Genomic DNA, 21,166 nt, shown 5'->3' on the forward strand with positions numbered 1-21,166 from the left:
CGTATGAACGCCATGGGCGCAATGCTCCCCTATGCGTATTTTAGATCGCCTCACTCTTTTCAAAAGCGAAATCGTACCAAAGCTCCCGCGCTTCTCCTCAGAAGGTTTTAGGGTTCTCTCATACACCCGATTCCTCCATTTCCCCCCTTTTTCAGTGACCTGCTTTCACATTCAAATCTCGGCCATTTGGGAAAGGAGAGGATTACGGCATTTCGGATGGCCGATCTCGGCACAAAAACCGTCGATGTTCAGTCTCTCATTTCCTACAGCGACGATCTTGTTTCGGTCCTGAAGAACAAGAAGGACATCAACAGCTTGATTCACTCTCTGGATGGGGCGAAGAAGCTACGATCTTCTTGCAAGGCCGATCGATCCGATCTTCAGATCCAAATACAAGGTCGATTTCCCTTCCTCCATCTCTCTTTCATTATCTTTGGAATCATGCTTTTTTTTTTTTCAATTTAAATAAAGAAAATCTTGCAAATTTCGCCCGTTTGAGTAATCAAATGTTGGAATTACGGTTTCCTAAATCTTTGTATGTCGGTAGGTAATGGTGAGATTTTTCATCTTCTAACTGTAGTAGAACTGTAAATGAAATTCTCCATGTTTGTCCTACTGTTTTGGAGCTGGAGGTTTTGTAAATGGGCCGTATTGAGTGGGGCCCATGGCTCATCCGATCCCTGAACTTGCCATAGATATCCAGGCCGGAGGTTGGTCCTGCTTTGATAGCTAGCAAAACAGAAGGGCCTAGACCTGGCCCAGCGCATTACCCAATTATCTTAAATTGGGCTGGGAGCCTGGGACGGCCGCCCATAAGGACCTTATACATTCCAAATCTCATGTCCATCTTGATGAATCTTTGGGCCTCAAAACTCATCCCCAGGCCCAGCAGATGGGTAGGCTGGGTTAGTGGCTGGGCCTTCTTTCGATGGAAATTCTGAGTCCAACCTTCTCTATGTTGTGTTATTTAGAATAAAAATAAATTTCAAAAATAAAAATTATTTTTAGAAAGTAAATAAATATATTAATTATTTAAACTTTCCATAAATAGTGTGTATAGCCAGTCGGTAAGAGAATGGGTTTTTTGCTTATGCAACCAAGGTTAGCACGCGAGCGCGGCGTGGGCTGTAGGGCTGCTTGGGCGCTTTTTGGCGCTTTATTAGGCGCACTTAGCACTTCGCACGTGCGCATTGTCGCAAGGAGCAATAAGAGCCTTAGTCTTTTTGGCATACGGTTCAAACTTTTTTGGGTCATGGTTTAACTGGTATTGAACCGAGGTCTACCTTGATGTTTTATTACCTTTTTTATGATTGAGAGTAATTGTGACATGATTGTACATGTGGCACCTATGCCAAGTGTCACTTTTGTGGATACAGTTTTTCCTATTGGATAACTGCTCCTGTCTGAATGGGTACAAAAATAACTGCTATAGGACAAAGAGTCATGTCCTTTCATGGAAAGACAATTATTTGCTGTGAATGGGTATGGATTTCTTGAAGAGGCTCTTTAACACATCTTCAGGAAGAAATCCATAACCTTTCAATTGATATAAATCCTGGATACTATAATTCAGAAGTAGATACTCTTAATCCTTAAGATTATATCATCTTCTGTGCAATTACTCTCGATCTGATCTCTTGCTGAGTTTTTTCTGAACGTCTTAAGGCATATCGGTGTCAAAACTAAAAATCTGTTCAACACTTAAATGGGCAAATTTTCGTGTTGAAAATCGGATTGAGAGTTCATTGTATCCTGAAGACAATTTGCAGATTTTCTTCATTTGCACTTGCTGGAAATTCCAGAAAAAGGGCAGCAAATCTGTCTTGAGAAATTGACTATTCAAGTCAAGCCTTGAACTCGATAGATTTGATCGTTTCGTTATCGTTTTCTTCTATCCTCCGCTGTGTACAAGAAACACTTACTTTTCTAACACTCTAACAGTCCCAATTGTTGCTGGCTTCGGAATAAATATGTGTGCCCATGGGATATTGGAGAAATTTGCAATTAGAATATGTACCAAGAGCAATTAGGTGGTTTGTTGTTGTATTAAATTATTGGATTACATCTGCTGGATTAACAAATTACAGTAGTGCCCCTTATAGGGTTGAAGTGGAGTCTGCTTCCAAGAAAAAGATGTTTATATCTAGTGATGTAATTCGGAATTAGGAGGCAAGCATGAGAAAATCTATACTCATTGCAGAGGAATGGAAATGCTATTTCAATATGGTTTGCTGGTAAAGACTGGGCTGGCCACATTCTAAGAAACAAGGTTGGCAAGCAAGGCAAGTTGCTAAATTCTCAGTCAAATGGCTTAAATAAGTTGGGCTGGGCCAGTGATCGTTGAGCATGGGCAGACTCAATCCCGGGTACCGTTCAATGTTATCAGGCTTGAAATCTCAGTCCAAAGCCTAACTCATGGGCCTTTTCAAAAATGGGTTGGGCCGAAGCAACTTGGCCTAGTTGTCACCGTATTTGTGGTTTCATGTAACTGAAGGCATGTCTGGGTGCTTTCCTGGAGTATGTGTGTTGCTTCATCCATCCAAGGTGAATTCTGAGGTTGGCAAGTTGTACCTAAGGCTGGACAACTTTTGTATTGGTTGAAGATGTTACATGCTATTTTGGTCATTAGTTTGGAACTTTGAGTGGGCACCTATTGAAATGAGCTAGGAGCGAAATGCCCTCTATTGAATATCCTTGATCATTGGGAGAACACATTGGCATAAAATAAATAAGGGACTTGTGGATCTTTGGAATACATGCATGGTATGAAGATGTTCTGTCCTTGTGTAAAACTCATGACCTAAGGGAGCCTCATCTCTTCAAGGAATCCCAATTTTCAATTTTCTGTGTTAATTATCATAAGATTCTTACCTGTAACTTTCAATTAAGTCTGAACCGTGGATGTCTAACTTAATTTCTCAGCCATTGTTCATTCAAAACCCATCTCGAACAAATCCAGAATTGATGAGTATGCAACTCAAATCAGGGATGAAATCCAAAATTTGTGAAACCCATTGATGTCATCTGCTTGTTACCTTGAGAGGTTGGACTAAGCATTTATGACCATATTAATCAAAAGAGTGGAGCTAACCGTTACACACATAAACTAAGAAGAAGAAGAAGAAGAAGAAGAAGAAGAAGGGGAGCAACTTACATGATAACAGGAGAAAGAAGTGCCCTTGGGGGCTTACTGTAACTAATAAGCCACAGCTTTTCTACTGGAAAAAAAATCTCTCTTGAGTCATTGATTTAGTGGAAAGGTCCAAAAGATAGAGGAAACATAACACAAGGACATGGTGGTGCACTGCAATATATGTATTCACATTCATGACTAAAACTATTGAATCCATTTTGATCGATGGTCTTGTTGCTACATATGCCTTCCATCAGTGCATGGGGGCACATGCCATGGTGCGAAACAGTGTAATCACCCAACAAACTCTACTGCTGTCCAAAAGAATGGCCTGCCGTTCATATTTTAGCACTTGATTTTGCAACACTAGGTTGTTCTTTCTCACTCTTCGAAGATCTTAGTGAAGAATGAAGAGACATGCACTAGCGGTGGTGGAATGACAAGTGGCGGCACTCATGATATTCAACCCCGATTTGCAGTAGCATAAACAAAAGTGATGTTGACGATAACATCTCCATTAGGGCTGCAACTTGGATTTGGGTCAACCCGAACCTGATCAACCTAATCCGAATTCAGGTCAGGTTGTCAAGGTCCTCGGGTTGGGTTTGGGGTGGTAGATACCAACCTGATTTTAATTTGTGTTTCGGGTTGAGCAAATTCTGGTTGGGTTAGGTCACTTTGGGAATCATCACAAGTACTTGGGTTGGGTTGAGGTCAGGTCGGGTCAAGGATAGAGGACTTCGTGTTGGGTTCAGATTGGCCACCTCGGGTTGAAATATGGGTCGGTTTGGGTAGCGGGTTCAGTCCCCTTGGGGTCGGGTTGCAGGTTCAGTCCCCTTGGGGTTGGGTTGATCCTCAACCTGCCCCAATTAATCTCCATGCCCAGGAGAAGATCTTAGGTCGTGGAGAACCATATAATAGCAATCACTTGAGGATGTTGTTTAGAAGTTATGAATTGATTGGATAAATGAGCTTCATGAGTAACATACTGGTGCACAATTATTCACAATTATTAGATAAGTCCTTGAAGTAGCTGCTGATAGGTCATAGATAATGGAAAGAAGATCACCTTCAGTCTGATTTTTCTCGACATTGAAGTCTAGGGTAACAACAAACGTGTCATTGATAATTTGAGCTTTTGCAATGAAGCGTTAAGGATTTATGTATATCTGCCCTTGGGTCAAGGAATCTGAATGCCAAGATGATATGAGCAGTCCCAAATCCTTCATCTATAAATAATGTTGGGGATAGCCCTTAATTCACAATGGTGAGATCATCATTTCCCAAAATGCAGATGTCATCATCAGAATAAGTATGAGGGTAATGTTGTAAACCATAGTGTAAGAATACAGAGGAATTGTCTTTTTTTTTTTTTTGCCTAAATCTACTGTATATTGATCAAATCGTGCCAGACAATGTTACTTAAGGTCGCAAAGAGCTTCCTCATACACCGGACAAGAAAAAGCAACATATTTTAAAGCCTTGGAGGTGGTTGTGCACAAATTTCTTCATGAGATGATTTTCTTGGCATCTGTTTGATTTAATAGTTACAGAGGCGAAGTTTGGAGAATAAAAATGTCAATATGATGAAAAAAGATTAGTGAAATTAATGAAGTGCTTCATTCAATTTGAAAGAGAGATTACATTGAGTTTCATACATGGCAAAACTAGAAGAGGGGAATGCAGCTCTCCAACATCTGCTTTTGTTGCATGGCTTCTGATGAATTGGTCGACCACTTGCTTGTGCATTGTCCATTTGTTTCTGAGATCCGATAGGATTTTCTATCTAGATTCAGCGTCAGCGGTGTTATGCCAGCATCTGCGTCTTCTCTTCTTGCTTATTGGCATGGGTTCAAGTTGGGCAAAACCATTTCCAAATGCTGGAAACTGGCTATCATGGCAATTTGGTGGGCGGTTTGGAAGGAGTGCAATGATCAATGTTTTAACAATGTGCAGGCTTCCGCTCAAACTGTCAGTTCAAGAGCTAAGCAACTGCTTATTGAATGGGCCTCTGTCGTGCCCTCTCATAAAGATTGTAACTTTCTCTTTTTAGGTTCTTAGTTTGCTTCTGCTCTTTTTCTTCTTTTGCTTCTGCTATCTCAGCAGTCCCTCCTTGTTTTTTTCCCTCGTTTTTTAATGCAATCCTGTTGCTTTTTTTTTAAAAAACTAGAAGGACCATCATGCCTTTTACTAACCTGGGCATCATGAAACAAAAACAATAGGTCAAACAAAAAATGACTAGATCAACAAAAATTGCTGACTCATTTGACTGTACCTGGCAGCCACTCAAGCTGGAGGGTTTCGATATCTCGTTTGTAGCATAACCACTAGAATATCCAAATATGTCATGTCCACATGTGTTTTTTATGATGTCACCTACCTAATTGTTTATTTAGTACAATGACTAAAGATTTCCCACCAACGTTACTTTCGGTCTTTGTTGTTTTGTTGATTGCAAGATCTGCATCAATTTGGATAGAAATCTGCTGTCTCATATCATAGAGATCGGGTCAACACACTTGAGAGTAACCAGTCCATATTAGCTTGCAAACAGTGATGGAAATTGCCCTATACTACATTGCTATATCATACTATAGTTTGCCTCGTATTCTTCTAAGACACAAGATTATCCCCCTAAATGCAAAATTCCTTTTGTTATTGTTATTATTACCAGTTTTTGTTTTAAGTTAGATGACACATTCCACTCAATGTCAACATATTTATTCTAGTAGAGAGTGATATCCCCTTACTTGGTGAGGACTGAAGATTTGTTGTACCTTAAGGTGTGATAAGGTGATGGACTTATTACTCAAAACAACATAAGAAATGCCTTGTTTGGTAGTAGTGAGATATGAAAATTCCTCCCAAATGAGATACATACCTCACCAGAGCATTATCTTCCTCTAAAAGCTGAGCCAAGGGCTGGTTGCTGGACACTGAGGCTCAAACTGATCCCAATGTGGACTGAGCTGACGATTACCAAGAGAATTAAATTGTTCTTCTCATCCTTGAAATGGTAATCAGGATTTGATCCGACACAAGTAAAGCTGTAAAAGAGGGTCTGAAATCTTTGTTTTGTTTGCAAAGATTGGCAATGATGTTTTCCTTTTCTGACTGATGTTTTGTTTTGTGCCGCAGACTATCAGAAAAAGATAAATGCATGTAAGCAAAACATAGACGAGGCAAAGAATGAAATTGGCACCAATATAGAACTAGAGCGCCTTCAAAATGAGTTGGAAGAAGAACTCAAAGAGGAACAGCTGCTTCGCGAGGAACTTAGATAAGTACCCAGTTGGTTATATGGTAGTCTATTTAAGAAATCTTGGGCAGAGGCACTGATTGCATTCCAATTGATGCTTTCCTTTCCATTTTACATCAACACAATAGTTAGGGACGAGATTGATAATCTGGAACATCAAAGGGTCTCCGTTGAAGAACGAAAGGGAAATCTAAAGAAAGTAGAGAAAGATGCACTAAGGCAACAGTAAGTACTGTGATGGCATGATCTGTTTTTATGTTCTTGATGGCTGTTATTTTTTAATGCCAATATTCTATTTCCTAAATTTCGTTATTACAATTTCTATTTATCCTTGATCAATTTGAATAAATTCTGTTTCCAGTTTTAATGAAAAATGTTTTTCTGCCCATTATCCTGCACAGAAAGTTACTTAGAACATTGCCCGTATGTTCTTCTGTTTTCTCCTGTATGTAATGCATTGAAAGTCTTCCACCAATCACTGTTCTTACAACTTTTGTGAATGTTATGCCATGATTTTTATTTTGACAATTAACATCAATTTATTGACAAATGCTTTGCTTTTACATTTCTCCTGCCCATTCAAGAATAGTTCATAATGCACCAGCTTGTCACAGTTAATCCATTAAATGGTTTTGCATACAATGATGCTTCCCAATCAGGGTCCGCAGACACAAGTCAAGGCATTCTAACACTTCTACAATTGGTTGAGATAACTTTGTATCATATCTAGTTTTGCAGGCCTACATATCTTTTTGGTGTTTCCGTGAATCTTTTCATCCAGCTCGATGTCCGTGTGGCTGTAACCACATTTCACGACATTTTTTTTTTCTTTTTCTTTTTGCAATTTTATCAACATGACTACTGTCCATCTTTCAACCAAAAAGTAAAAAAAAATAAAATCATGGCTGCTGTCCAATGAAAACCTCAGTCCAAGGGACTGGAGGCTGGACTCATGCCACTGTGACACACCTGTACCATATTCAAGCTGCCATCTCAGATGGGCAATACTTACATTGAATGTGGGTCATTATTAATATTTGTAACTGTCAATTTCTTTTGTTCACAGATCACCCACCTGATCAGCAGACTGGTACTTTTTAGGCCAAGGCATCTATAATTTGGGCCCACCCAATGATCGGCTCAAACCTCACTCAAATGTGCCAAATTCCCACATTTCAACCAGTAGTCCCTTTTTTTTTTGGTTGCAAAACCCTGTTAGTCAGGCTGTCTTGCAACAGATGCAAAGTTTGTATTATTATCACCAAAAAGTTGTGCAGCATTCTTGGTCCTTTCTCTGATTTTGCTTGATAATTCATCAAGTAGCATGCATATTTTTCATGGATATGCTGATTTATTCAGAAAATTCATATGTGACAAACAGCATTTTTTTTTTGATGTGCGGTACTGAACAATCTGCACTACAATATGCATCAAATCTATGACATAACACCTTACTCAACTACATTTGGCTGCCCATGCATTGCTTCAATACAAATTAATGAAAGGAAAAAAGGAGACGAAAGACAAATACAGTGATTTTGTTTTATCATGCAGGAAGAAGCTTTCCATGTATGCTTCTGTGACAAATATCATCCCAGACTTAGGCGATCAATCCAGAATTTCTGGCCGTATCCTTCTCCGTTAAGTATTCATGTGTTATGGAAATTTGATTTGCTTTCATTTGTTTTTTCTTTAAATTTCTTTTGCTTAGTTTGTGAACTTCATTAGACGAGTTAGGCTGCTAACCCAGGCAATTCAGTTCCAGGTGGACATGTTGCCTTCTTAACAAAACATACAGAAATCGTTGAAAGGGATAGAAAGATTGTTGAGAAGTTTGAGTTTGATTCTGCAAAGACGCCCCCCTTGGAGATATGCAATAGCCTCTGGAAAATGATGGACCTTTGATTGCTTGGTTTTTGCTAATCTGCTAGTAATTATGTGTGGAAACAAATGAACTATTTGGAAGTTGAGAAATGATCTTATCAGTCTTTTTGTAGATTGTACAAATTACAATATTGCAATATTGGGGCTTTGCAAATGCAAAAATGGACCATACCATATACTTGTAGGCAATCAGCTGTCTTTTGAAAATATCCACTTACAAATTTTTTTTTTTTTGGTTAGCTTGTTAGCTTGAAAATATCCACTTACATATAAGGAAAGAAATACCATCATTATCTGAGTTTAAAATGATGAGTTCAACCTTTAACGTTGTGTATTCAAGTATATGCTTGCAATTATATTTGATTTTTACTCATGTTTCTTTAAACAGTAAGATATATGCTGCATCTGCATGCACCAACTACAAGCATTCCAGATGTGCCTGAATGGCACACTTGCACAATATCTGGGGCCTTTATGGGTCAGGTCCTTTGTCAGTGTCCTAGCCTGAAAATAGCCCAGTGCACTCATCAGGTATCCCACACATGCGTGTTTTATAAGGATGAGTCCTTATCCGTATACTGTTCATTTTCATACAAGTGTGGACCACCTGAAAAGTCCACTCATCAGGTGGGCCATACATTTATGTTTCATTCGGACAGATGTTAATGCATTTTTTTCTTCAATTGTCCATTTTTGGTTGTGGATGCTAGCATCCCTCTTTCTGCAAATAATCTTTGAGACTCTGAAACCATCATGTGAAGAGGATTTATTATCACGACTAGTGGTTTATGATGCGACTGCAGCAGTGTAAAAGCAAAAACAATCATTTCTCGATGAATGCTGCTAACTTTAGTGGAGTTAGAAGCTGCATTTGGATGTGCTATTGCGCTGTGTTTATTTCCGCGGTGGAATAAAAGAGAGGGAGGAGAGAAGCCATCATGGTGTGTGTATGGCATCCAACCAATATAGCAAGGTTGCTCCACCATGAAGGATGGGTGCCCCCAAAACCAGGCTGATCTAACCATCATTTGGGCCCGGGAGTAGTCTGTTTTTCTTTTTTCTTTCTGTGGTGCAGTCTGCTTAATGATTGGGTAGGCCTGATTTTTAGGACATCCCAACGTTACGGTGAGTGAGGTTGGCTTAATGAATGGGTCGATGGGCCCCACATGTTCAATAGTCCCCTTACTACTTAAGGCATAGGTAGCTAATGTGAAGTAACTTACAATCCAAACGTCCCCTTGCTACCAATCAATAAACATTACAGTAATGCAGAAGATAATTTGGGGTAAGAACTGGAAAATGGTAGAGCGATCTCTCAACTGTACATGTGGCAGGGTAACTTACCATTTGGGAATGTCCATCTTGTTTGCCCTACCGTAGATGGAAAATGGTCCCAAATATACCTGTATCTGATGATCGCCTAATCAGTAGCCTTGAAAGCACCGGTAGTAAACAGGAATGGTCAGTTGAATCATTCTCTTTGAGGAAGCGAAGAAAGACGTTGGAAGGGATTGTCTACTAGGTGTGATTTGAATATAAACCATCCACAAACGACACAGTAGATGGATCCCAGTGTTCGGTCCATCGCCCTGCCACGTGTACGGAGAGATGGCTCTACCATTTTCCTTGTTGGATCACCGAAGAGCTTTTAAATAATCTTGCTTCCCAGGATGATCTAGTCCATTATTTAAAGTAACAAAAACCTAAATCCTATCAACGACGTGGGCATTTGGTCTAGTGGTATGATTCTCGCTTAGGGTGCGAGAGGTCCCGAGTTCAATTCTCGGAATGCCCCTTTTTCTGCAATTTTTTTCTTCCTTCCTACGTCGACCCTCTTTCATCTACGCTACACGTTCGGAACACCCCTTAACTGCCTTTTTTTTTCCTCTCCATATGAACCGTCCATCTTTCATCTACGCTACACGTGAGGTCCTGGACAATCCATATCGTGGGGCCCACCATGGAAGCATGCTAAATAGAGAGAAAATCATCCTGACTGGGCAATCTTACCCCTCCAATTTGTTCCTATGAATGGGGAAAGCGACATTTTTTTTAAACCCTTACATAAGTTACATTTGATAGCCACCAAAGACTAACCACCATAGACTGATAGACTGACTTGTGAACAGGTAGCCCACGGCGTCATTGATAGACTGAAAATTCAAGTGATTGGACTGGACATCTCTAACCACCCACTTGCTTATTCAAGCTACTGGGCCAATTCCTAAGATAATTTTGGACCATTTAAAAATTATGGTGACTCATCCTCACATTTGATAATCATGAACGACCATCCCAACCATTCAATTTTTGGGCCACATTGTGGATAGAATGTATTCATAAATTACGTACACTATTCAAGCAATCCTAAGCATCCAACTGGTGGCTATTAAATGGACTGGTAAAAGTAAAATAATGAGTGGTCATTATTCCAAGATGGAATTAGATTGTTACTATGATGATATTCTAAGTGTAACTTTTGGGTTATGCTCCGTCCCCTATGGGTAAAAGACAACTTATATTGCAGTAGAATTCAAACGAGCTTGCAACATATTAGGTGCCTTTCAAATGAGGAGCACTTCTCTTTATATAGGCAGAACAATTCATTAGTTTCCTTACATGAATGGCTGACCACATTCAACTGAAAAATGTCAAGATATCAGTGGTGGGGATCTACGAGCTTGGGGAGATTTTTGGACATTCTCCATCTTGGTGGGACATACAGATGACTGGTCCCACTTGTCAAAAATGAAAACCCATCTATGCCTATCATGTGGAGCGATACCAGCCACATATATTATAATTTATCGATTGATGAATGGGCCACGTTTCCATTTTAACCAGTACAAGGACCAAACCTTCTGCAACTGGGATTGTTCAATCAAAGGGATTTTTAGTTCATGGGCCATCAGACAGTCCCATGATGTCAATGTTGATGATCTAAACGATGGCCTTGTTGTGTCAGTTCAATCAGACATGAGGTCACACATGAGATTGATGGCTTTTATTCGGATTTTATATATGATTATAATGCGCGCGTGGGCCAGCCTGATTCTACTTAACTCAATGTTTGATTGAACTACTCGTGGCTTATCCGTTGAGTCAAATTGATTGGAGATTGGATGCATGATCCCACCATCTTCTCAACCATCAATTATAATAAGTGATCATGCGATTTGTGAAAAGATAAGAGGCTAATCTTCCGAATGAATTCCTTTTGTCTTATGCCTAAGGACTTGCGGACTTATTTTTTCAGTAGTAATTTAGTTTTATACTTCTTAAAGGAATAGAAATGAACAAATAAACAAAAATGTAGGCTAAACAATACCAATTTTATTAACATTTGATTGTATGACCTATTATAATCAACAAAGTATCAAATAACTAAAGAAATAAATAAATGAGATAAATACTTGATCTATCTATTGGAATAGACGATCGAGGTGAGTGGTCGACAAGATGTGGTCGGATAGGTGTGATCTCCTAAGTAAGAGCTCCTTTGATCATGATCCAACAACTTAGGGTTGTTGACATTTAATCTAATCTTATGGTATTTTAGTGGTGGACGCTAGGCAGTAATGATGTATGTTAGAACTAGGCTAGGTTATACTAGGATAAATGATGATAAATGAAAGATAAATTGAAAAGTAGATAGATGTATTTGGTACAGGGCCCTGAGTTATTCTTCACGTGCTCTTTTTATAACTTGTCAAGGCGGGAAAACTTTCGACGGATTTCCTTGCTGATTCTAGATCCTTCATGTTTATGACTTGCATTTTGAATGGGAAGGACTCCAGATAAATTTGGAACTGCTGATTTCTTAAATCTTCTTCTCGTAACTGATCTCTTTATGGAGATCTTCGTGGCTCACTAATCGAATTCGGGATCAATCAGGGGAGGACCTAAAATTGATCATTGCCACTTATATGGTCGGACTATCTGTCTCTTCCACTCGAGGTGTTGGATGGTCCAGAATCACTTGCTATTGATATGTTATAAGAGACATGTTAGATCCAGTTCTCCCATTCTCTTTATTTTGATTGATGTACGTCTTAAGACCCGATCTGGCCAACGTACATTCTTCTGATTTAGACCCGAACCATAATCAAATTTGCTTAGATAAGGGTCCAATTTTTGAATATTCAGAACATTCTCGAATGTTGCAAACTCTCTAAATGTCTTTGGGAAGGTCTCCCATTTTAAAAGGACTATGATAAATGGCCTTGCTGAGCGTGTTATATCTAAATTTGTAATAAGATATGTTCTCTCGGCAGGCCTTTTATAGACGTGCCAAGCACACTGCCTTATTAATTAGCACGTTAATCTGTAGCCATGTGGCATGCAATGATTCATTCCTTTAAAGGTATGTGTAATGGTCTATGCCTCCACATTAATAATAAATTAAATGCATACTGCCGAAGGCAGATCAAGCGAATATACCCGGGTGTGAATATGATTTCCACCAATACTAACTCATAGTGTCAATACATGTCGGCCTTTCATTAATCACGTCAGGGCGCCAAAAATGAATGTAAACACCTATTTGTACAAGCTAAAAACCAAACATGATTTATTATCTGCCTGAACATGGGATCCGACCTTCTTTAATTTCTCCTATTTCCTTTTTTGTTGTCTTCAATGCATCATGCTCTTCCATGTGTTTGCCAGCCTCGTATGCATGCCTTCGAAAGGGTTGGCAATGGGTTGGGTTGAGCCGTGGTTCAACTTGGCCCAACATGCTACTGAGGCAGGTTCTGATCAACGTAGTTAGGTGGTAAATTGGGAATAGGTGAGAAAATGTTGGTCGTTTATGTAAATGAGATGGGCTCAGGTTTAATCTTACAAACTCTGCCCATCCATATAGGCTATTAATGGGCTGTATGAGACAACCTGACCCGATTTGCTCGACACAAAACTGAAATAAAATAATAGAAGAAAAGTGACCGTTGCCCCATTTTCCTTTCCATGCTTAAACCAATACGAGTCTGCTGAACACGTAATTAACTAAACAATATAGGAAATATTTATGTTTAATTCACTTCCAACTTCTAAAAAAAGTTCGAAGACTCGCCCAAAAAAAAATGAAAGCATTAAAAAGTCGGAGAATGAAAAGTTTAGGCGTAATATAATTTCAACTAAAAAAATTGGAGTGAAAAAAATGACTAGGTTTGTGTGTGTCTTGCATATAAATAAGACTAAAACATAATTTTTGTATCAAAATGATTAAACTTTCTCTATATATAAATATTGTTCTCCTTTTCAAATCCTTCTTTTTTAAGTATTATATATATAAACTGATAGCTCTTTATTAAAAGCTTTCAATTTTTATTTGGTTTTATCAAAGGATGGCAATGACAAATCCATACGTTTGATTCACCCTAAAAAATTTCTTTTTTTAATAGTGTTATTTAAAAAAAAATGCATTTAACTTGATTTATGTAGAAAAAAAAGAAAGAATATTTGACCTTATCTTTTGTGGATTTTAGCATACAGAGTTATATATATTTAATTAACTGTACACTTTTTTAAATACAAATTAAGTTTAAAACAAAAATTTGCTAACTAGGGTGAACCCAGCCAAATTAAATTAGATGAGTCTTTGGAGGAGCTTAAGGCTTGAAGAATTGTGCATAGCTTTCATAGAGAGGTGAACAAGTAATTTTTGCACAGGATTTCTACAGTTGTTCACTTATGGCTACTCATACACTACATATGTAGAGAGTCATGGGTCATGTCTAACCATTTGATAAGTGGTGTCCATGGTTTTGTGATTTAAGCCTACAAAGTACACATGAACTTAATATTGCTTATTTATTTAAAAAAATTTACAATTTTATGATTAATATATGACATCCCAATTTGTGTAATCCAAACAACAGATAGCACTATCCACATAGATTAATACCAATAGTCAATATTACAACCAAACATTAGATATTCAGCACAAGAGTAACATTGTAAAATAACCATATCTAGATGACTCTACCCACATGGCTCTTTGATAAGGGCCAAATGGACGCTTAATGTTTACGGAGGATGAGTTGAGCACCATACTGAGGACAAAGAGTCATAACAGTATAAGGAGCATGGACATAGGATGGCAATAGCTCGGATGAGAAATGCTGTAGGATCATGGCCAATGCTAACTTAGATTCTATCATGGCAAAGTTCTGCCCAATGCATATCCGAGGGCCCCATCCGAATGGAAAGAACGAGACTTGATTGTTCGTCTCCTTGGAGACTCCCCCGGAGAATCTCTCTGGCTTGAATTCATCTGCGTCCTCACCCTAGAGCTTGGGATCATGATGCATGAGGAGAATTGGTAGTGAAAGTTCCACACCCGCTGGGAGGGTTATTCCTCCTAGTTGCATTCTTTTATAAGTTCGCCGAGTAAGGAGAGTTGCAGGTGGGTACGGTCGGAGAACCTCATACAGGATCATGGTTACCTGCCATTGATTTCAACAATTTCAGAGATCATGTGTCTGGCCAATGATTAAACGCAGTACTTTCATGTGAAATCAGTGAAAAATCTAAAGAAGAATTCACATATGCATGCAATTCACAAAGAGTTGTGCAGTTCATCAGAAGGGCCCTTTGGTGAGTGCAACCACCCCAGAGATCATGTCACCCTACCCATTGGATGGGCCACATTGCATGAAAATGGACAGTCAGAAACGACAACCAATCCATATTCGATGTAACATGTGTGGCTCGCCTGGAGCGAGACCAGTCTGATTTTTGGACTATGACCTGATCACCATTGGCACTGTGTGTTTTGTATAGTGGCATTACTTGAAAGGAAAACACTCACAATCTTGAGGTGGCTTAAGCCATCAAAGTCTGGTTTGTTCTTCCCAAAGACTTGCAATACCTCCTCCCTTGCTAACTCTTGCCAACTCAGATGCATACTCAACACGATCATCGTCCATGTCAGCAAGCTAAACGTGGTCTCCTGCCCACAAGGTAAAATACCCTGCACTCCTCTATCACATCTTCAATACTCATGCGCTTGGAGTTCCCTTGTTCTTGGGATTCTTTGGAATTGGATTCCATTAGCAAGCTCAACAAATCATCTTTGCTGGCTTCCCCAGTTTTCATAGCCTTCTCCCTCTTTTCAATCATAGTACTCACAATAGCTTGTATTTCTACATCTATTTCCTTTCTCCTCAGGTTGTCTTTCGTGGGGAAAAATCTGCAGTGTGATAGTGCACATGACATGGAATTTATATAAATTATCATTTGGATAGCTAGTTTTGGAAATTATGGTAATATAAATATCATTTGGGTCTCTGATTTCAGTACCCTTTTATCACTTCTCGCTTATGGAAATTATTGGAAAATTTTTAGGGCTGCATTTTGATGCACAGTTGAACTGAATTGCAATAATTAGTACAGGACCGAAGGAGTGACCAAATTGTAATAATCAGAAGCAGCAGTCAAATTATAGTTACGTTCCTTCCAAGGCTACCTTCAAAGTGACTAAATTGCACTGTGGAGCCCAGTTCCTTGATATGAATACCAGGCAAGATAATTGCATTTCCACTTTATGGAACTGATTATTGCAATGCATTTCCTTAGTGCATCCAAACACAGATTTCAATTGATGGTGGAATTAACAATTGGAATTGTATTTCTCTCTTGACCATCTATTTTGAGGCCAGAGATTAAAAGGGTACCACTATCCTGTTGAGTAGATTTTTGGGGCATGGCTCATCCAAGTTGTGGACCAAAAAACTAATGATCTAAACAGGTCGAACATGGGCTCCGCTTCTACAAACATGCTGGGAACACCATCAGGTGGAGGAGCCTATTATTCATATCAAGATTAATCTTTCCTGATCGGCATCTTTGCACAGTATGAATGGGCTTTCAATTTTGATAAGTGGGGCTACTGGTTTAATGATCCAGACCATTGGTTAGTTAAGTCCCACTATAGATGGAGAGTGCCCCCCAAAAATTGGAAGATCCAGTCAGAAATATTAATAATAACATTTTCAGTCGAATGTGGATCATTGGTGTATTCCTATCCTAAATCATCTATATATTTGCAGGTCACAAATTGAAAGTTAGAATTTGTGGGACACAATAGACCAATGGTTTGGATTACTGAACCATGAGTCACACTTGTCCAACATGAAATCATGTCTTAATTTCCTGTTGAATATATGGCCACGAAGCCTTCTCAATCTTAACCATCTGTGGTGGAGACTTGAGTAATCCTTTTCAATGGTTTGCTAATCAAGTCAAAACCTTTTTTGTTACTATCAATGGTACAAAATGTTCTTTATTTAGTAAATTCAGTTTTCAACCATTCTAATCAAAGAGGCACTTCCACATCATGAGGGGCTGTTTCTCTTGGGGGGTGTAAAAGGAAAATAACAACTCCATTACAAGATACAACAATAATCATAAAAAATCCAACAAATTACTATCTCTTAGAAATTTTTTCATTAGAAAGTTTAGAGCACACCACCGTAACTTTGTTGAATTGAAGATATGACCGTTTATGATGGTGGATCAGAGTCTATTAAAGAAAAATAACAACTCTGTTACAAGATACAACAATAATCATAAAAAATCCAAGAAATTACTATCTCTAGGAATTTTTTTTTCATTAGAAAGTTGGGAGCACACCACTGTAACTTTGTTGAGTTAACAAATGGCTTTGCAAGTGATCAGTTGAGCGTCACAAAAATGGAGCCTCACTTGCGCTCAAGAATATTTACGTGCTTTACAAGGAAGAACAAACCTCCTTATCTCAGGACACTCTTCTCCTCTTGATTTTGGAGACATTAAATGGTCTTTATCTCTAAAAAATTTATTCACCATATAGAGTTGGAGCCTAGCCACGCCCATCATGTAATTCCAAATTTTTACTACCTTATTAAACCAAACTTATGGCCTAAGCCTAACCCAACAATTCCAATTAATAATGTCCTCAAAAAGTTCATTGCAACGGAAAGAAATCCATTGAATGACAGATTTTGTTAGTCATTCTGAAATTTTACGACGGATCACATGTTGTATTTGATGTCTTAAATCTAATTAGATTCTGCGAAGATTTTTCGCGCAACTACGAAAGTGTTGGATTTGTTTCCAATTTCGTTTATGATCAATAGGGAGCTAAACAATGCATTTTTAAAACTATATATATATATATATATATATATATATATATATATATATATATATATATATATATGGGTGTAAACGGGATTGGGAGGTATTCTAAGAGTGTGTTTGATTTTCAGTGGCTGTGTAAATACCCGTGAAATGAGTAATTATTACCATTTCACCCGTTTGAAAATCATTTGAAAATCCACTGTACTTTTTACCTCGGAAATCTGTTTAAAAGAGTTATTTTAAAATTTTGGACCCCAAGGTGATGTATATAATAAATCCATTCCGTTTAGTCGTTTTAACACAACCGAAAAATGAGGCAGATTGAATACTCAAATGGCCCACACCAAAAGAAACAGTGGGCCTGAGAGGTTTTTAATGGTAAGTGTTTGATTCACTTTTTCTAGTGGCCTGGTCTACTTGAGCTTTCGATATGCCTCGTTTTTTGGCTCATGCCATAAATTCATCAGGCATAGTAAATTAACGGTGTGGATAAGTGATATGCATCATGGTGGAACCCACAAATATGTTGTGGCGTTCTTGATTTTTGTGTCAAAAATGCATGTCGTCAAATCAAACATAGGAAAAAGTGAGATAAATACAGGGAAAATAATTATTACATATTTTCACGGTATTTCCCAGTAAATTGAAAAATCAAATAAGCCCTAAGGGATTCTAAGGCTTTCTAAAAGAGTTCTAGGGTTTCTAAAAGGGTGGAGCAAGGGAGAGATTTAAGAATTGTTCAAGTCTGGTGAGTCCTTCCTCTTTGTAATTTTTACTTTCATAGTGAAGATCTGTCGCTTTGTACCGTGGTTTTTTCTCGAAAGGGTTTTCCACGTTAAATCTTTGTGTTCTCTTATATTTGCTTGATACTCTTGGATTGCTATCCTAGATCCATCTCTGTGTGATTCTGCTGTCCAAATCCCAACATCACATTCATCTTTACTCTTTGGATGGCGACGAACATTGAAATCCATTAATGATTTCAATGTAGTGACATATTTAGTCCGTCGTTAAAATTTCTTCAAAAAAAAAAAGTCGTTGCATTTGTTATTTTCTTGAATATGTTGCACTTAATAACACACACACACACACACGCACACACACACATATCCATTCAAATGCGTTGATTATAAAAATTCAAAGAATATGCATACACATGAAAATTAAAAGATGATGCCAAGAAAGAATATCTGAATCAGTTTGTGCTGTTCACTTGGGCAATCCGTTGTTAAATTTTCTGAAAAAAAACAACTTTATATTTGTTGTTTTTCTAATATGCCGCACATGATAACATGTTTATACACATCAAAATCATAATATGAAGGCATACATGACTATTCAAAAGTGTGAATTGTAAAAACCAGAATATCAATACATGTCAAAATCATAATATAAATACAAGAAGAAAATGCCCCCTTGATCAAAGGTAATGATCCTGTAATCAATTTGCAACTTCAAAACCATGCCCACATATTACTTATGGAAGCAAGATTGAGATTCCTACATTAATTTATTCATTCTATTTAGCTTCAAGAAAGAATACACATCGATTTTGGGGCAAAGTGAAATAAGAGAGAGTTACTCATCTTGCAAGGAAAAAAATGTGGCTGTACTAATACTGTCTAGTATGAATGGCTGCCTACATACCCAAACAGGTGGTTTGTGATCAAGCCACTACGTAGTTCTTCTAATATTGAAATTAGAACGTTTTATAAAAAAGAAGAAGTTAAAATGAAGAAAAGAACTTATGTTACATTATGTTAAGCATAAGCAGATGAAAAGTTGAAACCAATAAAAATTTGTGTAAATTAGTCAAATATGATACTCCTATATAGTTAGGGTTTCTGATTGCCTAAGAACACTATGCATTAAAGGGTCATTGGGATGCTTGTAGGTTTATCCCATCGTGAACTTCACTCATTGCCGATAAGGATTCTTTTTTGGACAAACATTGGAGCAACACTTTATAGGCTCCCTTTTCGGTATAGTTCACTATTAATTATGACATAATTAGCAGCTAATCTCCTCACATCCCTGCCGACCTTAGTGCATGGGCTCTAGAGGTAACCCATGAGAAGAGCTCTCTTATCCTCTTCCTCTAACTTTAACCGGCATATCTCCATAATAACTTTCCTTTCGAAAACTGATGGTAGAATCTCCTCTGGATAATAATTGTCCTTTTGGCTAATCTCCTCAAGACATCGAACTCTGCTACAAACTGTGTCATTTCATTAGTGCCCACGTTTTGATTTCTAGTAATATATATGCATTAGCTCGACTTCCTTGAAACTGTCTATCATCTGAGATGCCAAGGTGTAACATGGTAAGAGAGCTGTACTAGTACATTTAAACATCCCTGATTATTAGTATCACACTTCTTTAACTTAATTCCATCAATAATTCTAGGCTGATTATCATGGTTTCATACTTAGCCTGATTATTAGTGCACTCGAACTCCAATTGGAATGCAAATTCTTGTTGATTTCCATTTGGTGCAACTAAAATAATTCCAACTCCTAATGCTTTGTAGGTCTTTGATCCGTCGAAGATCAACTTCCATGGGTCAATTATATGCAATACAAATCTAAAATACCTGGAGAAATTTAATCTTCTAAGTCAGACGGATGGTCAGTTAAAAAATTGGCAATGGCTTGGTCTTTTACTGCTTTTTGAGGGACATAACAAAGATTAAATTTAAATAAAGCCAATACTCATTTGCCAATTCGGTTATTTAAAATTGTCCAATTCAACATGTATTTTACTAATTCAGTTACCATTATTACATTTACTTTTTCGGCCAGCAAATAATATCTTAGTTTGGTAGCCACAAAGTATAATGATAAGCATAACTTTTCTATGGTGGAATAGCTTCTTTCGGTGTCGAGGAGTGTTCAGGTTAGATAATAAACTGCACACTCTTTCCACTCATCGTCGTCCTGTGCTAAGAGAGCTCTGACCGATTCTGCCGATGCTGCAAAATACAGCTTGAGCGGTCGACCTTCAACTGGTTGGCATCAACACTAATGACTTCATCAGATACTCGTTGATCTTCTCAAAAGTTTGCTGATGCTCTGCCTCCCACTTAAAATCAAGCCCTTGTTTCAACCTTACCAATGAAGAAAATATATTGATTTTCCCTGCACATTTGGATATAAACATTTGCATGAAGCTAACCTGCCCCAGGAATCGTTGCAACTCTGGTTTGTTCATCACCGGGTGAGCATTATGATCAATCGAGCCTTGTTTCAATCAACCTCGATCTCTCGCTGATATACCAGGAATCCTAGGAAATTACTGGCTGAGACCCTGAAGACACATTTTAGGGGATTCATTTTCAACTTATGAAGTCTCATCTGTTCGAATGATTTGCATAATTGAGCAACATGGTTCTCTACGCTGGTCGACTTTACTACTATGTTGTTAATGTAAACCTCCATAAATCGGCCGATCATATTGTGGAATATTGCATTCATTCCCTTCTGATATGTGGTCCATGCATTTTTAAGCCCAAAAGGCATTACCACCCAACAGTTTGTCCCTAGAGGGCCCGCACACTTGAATATTGTTTTCGGCACATCATCTAGCTCAATGTAAATTTGATTGTACTTAGAATGGCCATCCATGAAGGACACAACTCAATGCCTAGTAGCGATGTCGATCAGTTAATCATCCAGCGGCATTGGATATTCATCATTTAACTTTTATAGCTTTAAATTTTGAAAGTCGATGTAAACCCGCAAATTTTCATTCTTATTTATAACTAGAAC

General features: G+C 38.1%; 1 protein-coding gene, 1 non-coding gene and 1 pseudogene across 2 annotated transcripts; 2 read left to right on the plus strand and 1 right to left on the minus strand.

The window, feature by feature from the left end:
• The first annotated feature begins 7 nt into the window (after nt 1–7).
• Nucleotides 8–8,450, plus strand: LOC131245592 (kinetochore protein SPC24 homolog). The gene is made up of 5 exons (XM_058245152.1): nt 8–397; nt 6,272–6,413; nt 6,516–6,617; nt 7,947–8,020; nt 8,191–8,450. Exons 1-5 carry the CDS (start codon nt 217–219, stop codon nt 8,295–8,297), a joined length of 606 nt encoding a protein of 201 aa, XP_058101135.1. The 5' UTR covers nt 8–216; the 3' UTR covers nt 8,298–8,450.
• Nucleotides 8,451–9,999: 1,549 nt separating this feature from the next.
• On the plus strand, nt 10,000–10,071 carry TRNAP-AGG (transfer RNA proline (anticodon AGG)). The gene has a single exon. It is a non-coding gene; the product is annotated as a tRNA-Pro (tRNA).
• Nucleotides 10,072–14,154: 4,083 nt separating this feature from the next.
• Nucleotides 14,155–15,864, minus strand: LOC131247239 (cytochrome P450 CYP72A616-like; annotated as a pseudogene).
• Between the last annotated feature and the right edge of the window lie 5,302 nt (nt 15,865–21,166).

Source organism: Magnolia sinica, chromosome 5, assembly GCF_029962835.1.
Source record: "Magnolia sinica isolate HGM2019 chromosome 5, MsV1, whole genome shotgun sequence".
In the NCBI taxonomy this organism is placed as follows: domain Eukaryota; kingdom Viridiplantae; phylum Streptophyta; class Magnoliopsida; order Magnoliales; family Magnoliaceae; genus Magnolia; species Magnolia sinica.